The sequence below is a fragment of the Lates calcarifer genome, linkage group LG7_1 (assembly GCF_001640805.2).
Source record: "Lates calcarifer isolate ASB-BC8 linkage group LG7_1, TLL_Latcal_v3, whole genome shotgun sequence".
NCBI lineage: Eukaryota > Metazoa > Chordata > Actinopteri > Centropomidae > Lates > Lates calcarifer.
This window is the reverse complement of record NC_066839.1, coordinates 7,188,965-7,198,980: the sequence shown is the minus strand read 5'-3', so window position 1 is coordinate 7,198,980 and position 10,016 is coordinate 7,188,965. Positions and strand designations below refer to the sequence as shown.

Genomic DNA, 10,016 nt, shown 5'->3' with positions numbered 1-10,016 from the left:
TGATCACATGTATGCTCAGAGAAGTAATACCCTGCATTTGTCATATTGTACATTATTTTATAAAAGAATCCTTACTTTATTCAGTGGCATGTTATTCTGTGAGAACACTTAAGAAGCTCATTTAAATCTCCATGAATAATTAACATAGCAAATTAACAGCAATATAATGTATAAATATATAAATAGGGATGAAATAATGAGTTAGAGAAATCACATTATAGGAGAATTTAGTACCACACTGACTTAAATGCAGTTGATTAAAATACAAATAAAGTCAATTCCAGATTTATTCATTTGTTTGTAGCCCTGAAATGAAGTCGAAGTTTAAAAAAAGTTTTCAAAAATAGTCTGTTAATACAACTAAAAGTGAGTGATCTTGTGTTTATAGAAGTTTGATAATTCCCAGAACTTTATTTGAAGGAACACTTTAAAATACTCTCTAATTTAACACCTTCTAGCTTGTTTTTTTTTTTTTTTATGGGTACAAAAAGTGTAAAAGCGCAAATTGGCCATTTTACGGGGGGTTATGGGCCAGACTAATTCTTGGACATGACCGGTTGCTTGGCAACCAGCATAGACACCATTTTGACCCACATACAGGGAGCATTTCATAAATATCTTCGTTTTTAATAGCACCTACTGCTGCTGTAGAGATGAGTGATCTACACTGTAGCTTTTATTTAGTCAGAGATAAGTTACCCATGAATGTACACAATATTTTAAAGGACAGAATGATTCTGCTGTCATTTCTATTTAATACGTAGTTTAAAATAAGTTCCTATCCAGAGTTAATGAAATCCACCTACCAGCTCCTGTAAAGCTCACCAGTTAACACTCTACATCTCAAATGTTTGATGAAAAGTGTAACAAAGTATAATGACTTGTGGTTTTACAGGTGTATGTGTTTGTGTGCAGAGTTATGTCTTGGCAGGTAGCAGTAACTCCCTGGAATTTTAAAGTGACAACAAACCTCCAGCCAGGCTAACTGTTTCCTCTGTATCTGTGCACTCATCTAACTCACAGCAGGAAAGTGAAAAAGCAAATTTCCCAAAATGTCAAACTATTCTTTTAATGGTTGTAAATGCCAGTTATGCACCGATTGTGCTGAGAACAAAATGCAAAGCCCAACTTGTGATAAAAGCACTCCAGTGGCTGTTATTCCCCTTTTTGCAATCAGAAGTCGATTGTTTATCTGGCAGGAATACTAGACATCTGGTTTTCATTAAATCCTGTGAAATAATCTTATAATGAATAAAACTGGGGAAATGTGGCCCAGCAGGAGAACTGAAGGGGAATGAGGGGATGAGGTGCGACTTTAGCACCCTGAAAGCCCCTAACCCCAGATGAGGGTTTCAGATCTGACATCACTGAGACAAGGAGAAAGAAAAATGCACCCCACGCCCCTCAACTTCATTCAGCAGAGAGGGGGGGGGGAGAGAGGGTTTGCTTTTCACTGAAACATGGGTGTGGTGATGTAGCCTTCGCTCATCTTTTTGGGGGATTTTCTGACTCATAGCTTTTCTGATGAGAGTTCAACATTGGCTTTGTTCCAGATGAAGACAGCGCAGGTACAACCACATTTCTCACAGTTCTGGACATTTTTTTAAATTTATTTTTAGCTTTTATTTAATAATACACCTTCCATTCACTTGTAATGAGAAAATATGATTTACCATTTCCTGTAATTTCATTTCACCGCTCCGACTCACTTCACAGCGAGCCCAGCCGGGGCTGTCATCGGCACACTGCCTCAGAGAAACAGCCCGGTTTATTGGACTGCACAGGCTCTTGCATATTCCTCCTCAGCGGGAAGCACCATGTTTCTACATGAATGAACATGGCTGAGTTGTCAGAAGGCTGAATGGTGAAACTGGCTCAGTCTGTATTACACAGGAAAGGAAGCTGCTCTTTGATACCAGTGGCATGCAGAGCTGTGTCCAATTCTGAAAGAGACTCAGCGAGCACAAGACAGAGTTTCACTCCTCTCGTTTAAAGTGGCGTCAGATGCATAGTGTACTGAGTTATGCAAGACCACAATAAAAAAGAAATCTTTGTGTAATACATACCCCGAATAAGTGGTAAACCATTTGACTCATAATCCAAAAAAAAAAAAAAAAAAACACATAAAAGGGGGAAACCAGTGAATGGATCTTGCATAATGTCATGTGCATGTAAACAAAGCATAGCTTGTAAGCATAGTTGCAGCATGTTACAGGCCTTTAGTAACAGTCTTTTAATTGCATTCTTTTTTGTCAATGGCTATGACTGATAGAGAAATGTCTGGTATGCTGGTGGCAGCTGAAGTCCAGAGAAGCCCAGGGAGGAGTCTGCTAGTCCTGGGCTGAGCTCTTTGGTCCAAGTTTCAGAGACAGAAAAATGTTCAGTGTCTTTAACATTGTCCATGTAAACAGTTGGCGTACATGCAGTTTGAGTCGCTGGAGAAACAGACAGGTTCCTTCTGTTCTTGTTCAGTTCAGTCATTATAATGTCATTAATTTTTCAGTCTGCCAGTGCCTTTTTTTCCTGTCAATAAAAAGGCTGGAGCTGGAGTTTACACCTCCACCAATAAAGTCAAGTGTGTCTGCCTCAGAGAGGAGTGGCAGATTAAAGGGTATTCCTGCAGTCTCTGGCAGTGAAGACTGGGAACCCATGCCCGTCCTCACACCTGTATGCAGCACACACACACACACCACACACATGTCTCACAAGGTGCTTCCTGCTCCACCTAAAAACTCTGAATGTCCAGGGAATGCTGTTAATATAAGCTCAGTCTTTGTAAGTCTTCCTCCTATGTGTCGGTGAGCGTGTGCCAGTGGCAGACCTGCTGTCCCTCCGCCTCTTTCATCTCAGTCCAGTGGGCCTGCTGCTCCTCGCCGGTGCTGTTGAGGCCCAGGGAGACCCAGCCCAGCCTCTCCCTGGGCCTCATGCTGCTCCGCCGGCAGAACACCGACACCACCAGGGACACCTCGGACAGCTGGAAGAGCGCCACCTGGAACACGAACGTCTCCTTGTAGGTGGGGTTGGGCTGGCCGCGGCACACGGCCGTCTTGCACTTGGACATCTCCTTCCCCTTGGAGTCTAGCATGGTCAGCTTCACATAGGTGTCTGAGAGGAGGCGGTGGGAAAGCGGCGAGAGAGTGCCATCAAGTGGTGAGACATGAGTACTGTGAAAAATGTTAAACACTGTGCAGCAGTGGTTTGAAATATGCATCGATAAAATGTTTTCCTATTGTGCTCTAATCAAAGGCTGATTTAAACCTGAGTGCCCACAAGATAAAATAAATATTGTCTTGCTACAGTGGAAACCAGAACTGAAGACCAGTGCTGTATATTAGAACTTGAGTTTTTAAAGGATTATTTCACAAAACATTTCCTCTCTTGCTCTTTGTGGTACGTGGCTGTTTTTTTGTAATACTTGTCCAGGGTTTGAAATTGAAAATCTGTTTTTGAGATTTAATGAACAGCATTGAAAAATCAAAATCAACAGAGATGTGTCTTTCCAGAATTGACCACATATCACATTGTGGACATTCATCAACTGTTAATGCTATGAAAAGTTACAAGAATATGAATATACAGTAATATGTATTGATAGATCAGATTCTCATCTTTTACGCCCCATTGTAAAAAATAATACAGGTATAAGGTCATTCTTAGCCGAGTATACAACTTAGACTTTGAAAATATTGTGTCTCCAGGAGGCTGTTTGTCAAGGGAATAGATCGACATTTAATGAAGAGATATAACTTCCTAATTAGTGAGGTGTAAAGGTGTTGGTGGGCAGATGTGGGACAGAGCCAGGTTTGCTGTCTCCCCCTGCTAAGCTAAGCTAACCATCTCCCAGCTAGCTTAAAATAAACTGTACAGACATGAGAGTTGTATCAGTCTTCTCTTTTCAAGTCATTTTCCCAAATGTTGAACTATTCCTTTAAAGAATGAAATGCAATTTTTCAAACTGGACAAAGGAACCAAAACATTCTGCATGGCTAAATACCCTAACAAGTAAATATGTTGTTCTGAAATATAGGTAAACCAGCCTTTTAATGTGATGTAAGAAACAAATGTTTTGAGGATTACTCACTAGTACTGTTTTATTGCTTATTTCTACTGTTAAAACTTTATTTAATCGATCAAATGTCTGATGTTTAAGGCTAAAATATACCGTATATAAGTAGATATGTCAGTATAAGTTAGTGCTGATTACCCAAAGCTTACTTACCTCTCATGATATAAAGCTGTCCCCCTACGAAGTGTTTTATACAACAAAAAAGACCATCTGTCACACACACACGGCACACAAGGTTGGAAAGAAGAGAGGAAACAGTCAGAATTAACAGTTTAAAGACTGTGATACACACCAGAAGATCAGCTTTCATGGGAAACTGATAAGCAGCAATTGCTTCGGCGTTATGGCTTTAATCACTTAGGTTATTAAAAAAGTTGGTACTGTTGCCAGGAAACATTTAAATGTAATGGTGCACAATTAGTCTTTTTGTTACATGCTGATGAGGGTCTTGCCCATCTGCTTTGCCAAAACAATTGCCTGGTGTATCAACACCCCTGAGAGTTAGTAACATTAAAAAGGAGAATTTTAGTGAACAGGAAATTGACTTTGTCATTCTGTTCCTCATTCCAGGCTGGCACGAAAAACACCAGAATGAAACGCTTTAACGTAGCAGCTTTTGTACTTACTGACGGGTTTATCGGACGCTGTGGTTTTGAAGTGGCTTCCCTGGATGACCTCAGCAGATAACCGTCCCGTGGCGGAGTTGTAGATGAGACCCAGGAGGATCTCCGGCAAGGACGAGTCCTCGGTGGAGCGGTAGGACAGAGCTCCAGCGCTGCGAGACACGCTCACCAGAGAGCCACAACCCTGAGAGACGAAACACAAAGAGAGTTCAGTCAAAGGATATTGAAGACGTCAGTGGTTTGGAGTCATAACTGAAGAAAGGTGGCATTGCAGCATAGCTTGGCCTTCATCTAGGAAAATCAGGTCACCAAGTTACATAAAGAACTTTATGTAACTTGGTGGTGGTGGTGTTATTGAACAGAACTCAGAAAGGACTCATCCAGACATTTCTCAGTTCTCAGCTGAGATAAATGGCATAGCAATGGATTAGGCCGAACTACTCGACATTCTTATGCCAATATTTGCCTTAGGTCCACATTATTCCTTATGGTTTATTTCAACGTCTTGGATTATTTGCAAGTTAGCATGCTAACATGCTAAAAAGATGATGAATATGCTGAACATCATACCTGCTAAACACTGTCATGTTAGCATGCTGACTTTAGCATTTAGCTCAAAGCTTTAGTACAGTCTCACTGAGCTGCTAGTTGAAAGGGTGATGATGAAAAACAGTGTTTCAAGGTCTTTCAAGGTATCGGAAAAAGCAGAAAACCAAATGACATAAAAAAACTTATTCAGACCTTTAGGTGCCTTAGGTTCTTGTAAAAATGCTAAACATTTGTTGGTTTGGGATTTTCGGTATTTCTTTGTCTTTACAGTTACAATCATTAGCTGTGGCCCTAGACTAATTTGTGAAAGTGAGAGTATAAACAGGTCTGCAGTTGATGTCTTCATTGTCATTCCAGTATCAGATTGCTGCAGAGAAAACTGTGCATAGTGCAAGATAGAAATTCACAAAGTGTTCTCACTGTAAGCTCAGAGCCTGGCTCCAGGGTGACAGGTAAAGCGATTTTGCCCTGCAGGTTGAGCTTAGTCAGGTAGAACACCTTCTCTCCCAGGACTTTCTCCTTTTTCATCCGCCTGATGCTGTACAGGCGGAAGCGAACAGCGTAGTCCCCCAGAGCGTCCTGTTCCACTCTGGAAAACTTGAATGTTTCTGTGAAGACAGGACACGGGCCCTTCTGTACACCGGTCTTGGCCCGTTGCTTCTTGGTTGGCAGCAGGACCAGGTGGACCTGCCACGAGATGTTTCCCGTCTGTTTGAGGGCAGGGATGTCCGTTGCCGCGGTGACCGTGACGGCCAACCACTGCTCGCTGGAGTCGTACTCGAAGGCCACGTCCAGTGTGCCGTATTTGGCAAGGGGCTCTGGCTCGTAGGCTGTGGGGAGCTGAGGACCAGAGCCATCCTGAAATGAGGGGAGAGAGGCTGAGTTAAAGAGCAGGGACTGAAAAGGTTGCAGCTTATTAACCCTCATTTATTTCCTTTGGACCAGACAAGTCATTTATATTACACAGACTTGGGTCAACTGCGTTTTAATATTAAGACAATTAAAACAGTGTCAGATAAGTAATGGTGTCAGCATGTGCATCTAATTTAACTGTACTAGATGGTTTTTATTTATACTAAATGTGTGTGTCTCAGCTTATCAGATTTTACTGATAAGCAGTAAAATACTGACACATCCAAGAGTTTTTGTATTTCCTGCTGCAAGAAGACACTGTTCACTGCAGTTTACAGTCAAACAAAGCCCTCATGTGGTGATGACAGTTCAGAAAATATTTGCGGCATTTGAAAGTGAAGCGAAAATGTGAATGAGCTGCTGAGTATCTCTCCAATTAATAGTAAAAACAAAAACAAATAGTCGTTGTGCTTCAAATTGTATTTTTATAATCCAATTTTCACCTGAATTCCACAGAACAAACAACAACAACATATTCAAAACAAACACCAAAATGTCCGTATTCCTAATTGAAAACAACATAATATGGATTAGGTTTTTTTCTTGAACATGTAGCACCACCTTATCACTCACCTGCTGTCTCCTTGAGTTAAGGTGACCTGAAACTGTAACTGACACTGTAACTTAAGTAACAGTTTTACAGTAAACAAGTAAGTTATCTGATTACAGTAGTGGTTTAACACAAATGGGAGATGGATTGAGGACATTAATGAAAGAAATACTCTAATAACCAAACATTATTGTTTGTGTTGTCCATAGTTTGTCACTTTTTATACTATAGGTATGGTGAACGTCAGGCCAGTACAATGTAGAATGTGCTAATTCTGTAATGTGCTGCTTACAGACACAGAAAGGGGAACATTCAGTAACTCTGACCTCACCTCTGGTCCCAGAACAGCAGTGCTGTCGCTGGGTATGTCCTCCTCACAGCCTTTGTTGAGGTAGCTCTCTGTGTCCTGGTCCACGCTGGCCTCGCTGGAGCAGCGGGGGCTGTCGCAGCGTTGCGGGGACGACCCCCTCCTGACCCCTCGCTCTGAGCGGGAGCGCGAGGATACGCAGGCTGCCGAGCCCTTGTCCTGGTACGGAGGAGGCTGAAGCTCACTGAGGGAGGAATCTTTCTTTATCCTCTGGATGCTGTTGGCTGCTTTCGTGACAGTGACACAGACGGACACAGGGGGAGTAATGTGATATGGAGGGAGTGTTACTGGAGACATACTGTGCTCTGCAGATACTCATTATGTATGCGACATACAGTCTACCACTGGAGTCACGTTAACCTCTAAACTGTGAGTCCATCTCTGCAAACCCATGATGTTATTTTAAATTTTAAAGTTTAGTATCACTGATGTATCCATTAAAAATATGGCACCATACTGTGTATTCTCAGACAAAACTAAAGACAGTTAAAGGAATAGTTGCACATTTTTGGAACAATATTTGCTTTCTTGCTGAGAGTTAAAACGAGAAGATCAATACCACTCTGATATCTGTCTGATGAATGTAAATACTGTACTGTAGTCAGTACATCACTATATTTAGCCAGTTAGCCAGTTAGCTTAATTTAGCATGAGGAGTTTTAAGACGTAAAAATGTCTAATTGGTTTAAAAGTTGCCATTTTTATCATCAAATGTGCATAAAAAGATGCTTGTTTCAAAGGATATCTGTTATTCGGAAAAAGCTTTACCCACTGTAGAAAGTGACAGAAAGCACAAAACATAAAAAATGCTACTTTGTGCACAGTACCACATACTTCAGTGAGTTAACTGTCAAAAAATGAGTACAGTACACGTGCATGTCCTCACCCCGCTCACTGGAGGCCTCACTGCTGTACCCTCCCTGCTCAGTGGACTGTTTGCGTTTGCTGCTCCACACAGAGGTTGTGTCCTGCTGGGCCACCGCCTCTGGGCCTTTGTCCTCCTCGCTGTCTGATACCACTCCTTCTGCAAAGAAAACACGAACGCTCCAGTTCAAACATTACATTTATCCTGCAAGACATAATATGTGCCTAAAAAAGCAAGGAGCACAAGAGCTAATGTGCAAATGCTGAAATTTTCACACAAGACTCGGAAGAAGTGAATTTATAAGATCTTCAGATTACAGCGAACTGAAAAGTTTCAAAATAAGAGGAGAGGAAATCCAAGAAATGGAGGTGAAAGAGAAGCGGCACACCCTCTAACCTTGGTTGCCTTTCTTTTTTTTCTTGCTCTTCTTGCCTTTCTCTTTCTTTTTCTCCACGTCTGATTTCTTTGAATCCTCTTTTCCCTTCTTCTTGTCTGACTTTTTCTTTTTCGCTGTTGAAGAGGTTCTAGAGAGCTCACCCTCTTCCTCATCTTCTCCCTCTCTCTGCACGCTGTCCTCCATCTCTTCTTTCTTTTTCTCCACATCTGAGGCCTTTTCTGATTTCTTTGAACCCTCTTTTGCGCCTTTTCCCTTCTTCTTCTTGTCTGACTTTTTCTTTTTTACTGTTGAAGAAGTTCTAGAAAGTTCACCCTCCTCCTCATCGTCTCCCTCTCTCTCCACACCATCCTCCATTTCTTCCTCCTCCTCTCCCTCTCCCTCTTTTTGCTTTTTCTGTTTTGATAGCCTGCTTTCAGTTTCAGGACTGGGTGAATGAGGAGCTTCATCACAGTCATCACTTCTCTGCTGAGCAGCTCCACTGTCACTCGCCTTTCTGTCTTGTCCGCTGCTGTCATCTGTTTTCTCCTCAGCTTCCTCCTCTCTTCCTCTTTCTTTCTCTGAGACTCTTCCTCTTTCTTCAGCTGCCTCTCCCTCCTTTCTTTTCTCCTCTGCTCTCTCTTTTCCTGCTGCTCCCTCTCCTCTTTCTTCCTCTTCTCTTCCTCTGCTAACTCAGCTTCTGTCTTTTTAACTCGCCAGCACCCGTCCCTCCATTCCCACTCCAGCTGGCTCTGAGTGTGCTCGACCTCTGTTGAATCACTGGTTTGGTTGTTTTTTGAAACTGTGTTACTTGTGTCAGAGTCTCTAGACATTTGCCACATGCTTTTATTGCTGGCCTTTCCTTCCTGTGCTGTGGAAGTCTGACCAGGACTCCTGACCGCTGCTGTTGTTTTCACCGCCTTCATCCACCTTGTTGATGATAGTGGTGACCTGCTCTGTCAGCTGGTCGCTGACAGCGTAAGTGACATCGCTGACTGCGTTGGCCAAGTCGTCCACGCGACTCGTGACCGAGTCCAAGATGGAGGAAATGTTGACAGATGGGAGGTTGTGCTGGAAGCTCTTGAAGAAGGCCATCTCTCAGCTGGGGATCTCGTCGCCACGCTGACCACTAGATTAGCTCATCAGAGGCACTGACACGGACATGTGGTTGTTAGCAGGCTGTGGTGCCAGCATCACAGTGTGTGCTGAGACCAGCACCTACATACACACCAACATGGCTCTGGTAAGGATTATAATACATGTTTTGTAGCAAGAAATCTCACACAGTGTTTTCCATTTAGCAATTTGTATTCTGTAAAATCAACGTCAGGCTCAGACATCTTGTAGTTTTGGTATCGGTATCGGTTATGATACCTAGTTCTGGAAAGACAATGTTAAAGATGTTTCTTTTTTGTTTTGTCAATTATTGGTTGTGTGTATGTTGTTTGACAGAATCATATTAAATCACCTCTGTGGCACAGGGTCTGGGCACCAACCATGAGATGCACCAACCATCTTTCAACTCCATCCTTTCTTATAGTACAGTCAACTCATGACTACTGTTATTTCATATGGCACAGGTATCTAAGGTTTAGGAACAGGGGGGTACATTTCATCAGTGTTACTGTAAACCTGCAACAAAGCCAATAATCATCTTAATATGTGTCTAAGTGTAGCCGCTGTTGTGGATCTGTAAGCGTGTTGAGTACCT

At 42.3% G+C, this 10,016-nt stretch overlaps 1 protein-coding gene across 1 annotated transcript; it reads right to left on the bottom strand.

Moving 5' to 3' along the window:
- Positions 1–1,589: 1,589 nt before the first annotated feature.
- syt14b (synaptotagmin XIVb) lies at positions 1,590–10,005 on the bottom strand. The gene is given in 9 exon segments (XM_051071813.1): positions 1,590–3,105; positions 4,220–4,276; positions 4,693–4,873; positions 5,659–6,096; positions 7,032–7,291; positions 7,954–8,091; positions 8,329–8,869; positions 8,872–9,201; positions 9,203–10,005. Coding segments are annotated over 9 exon segments (2,460 nt in total). The 5' UTR covers positions 9,401–10,005; the 3' UTR covers positions 1,590–2,788.
- Between the last annotated feature and the right edge of the window lie 11 nt (positions 10,006–10,016).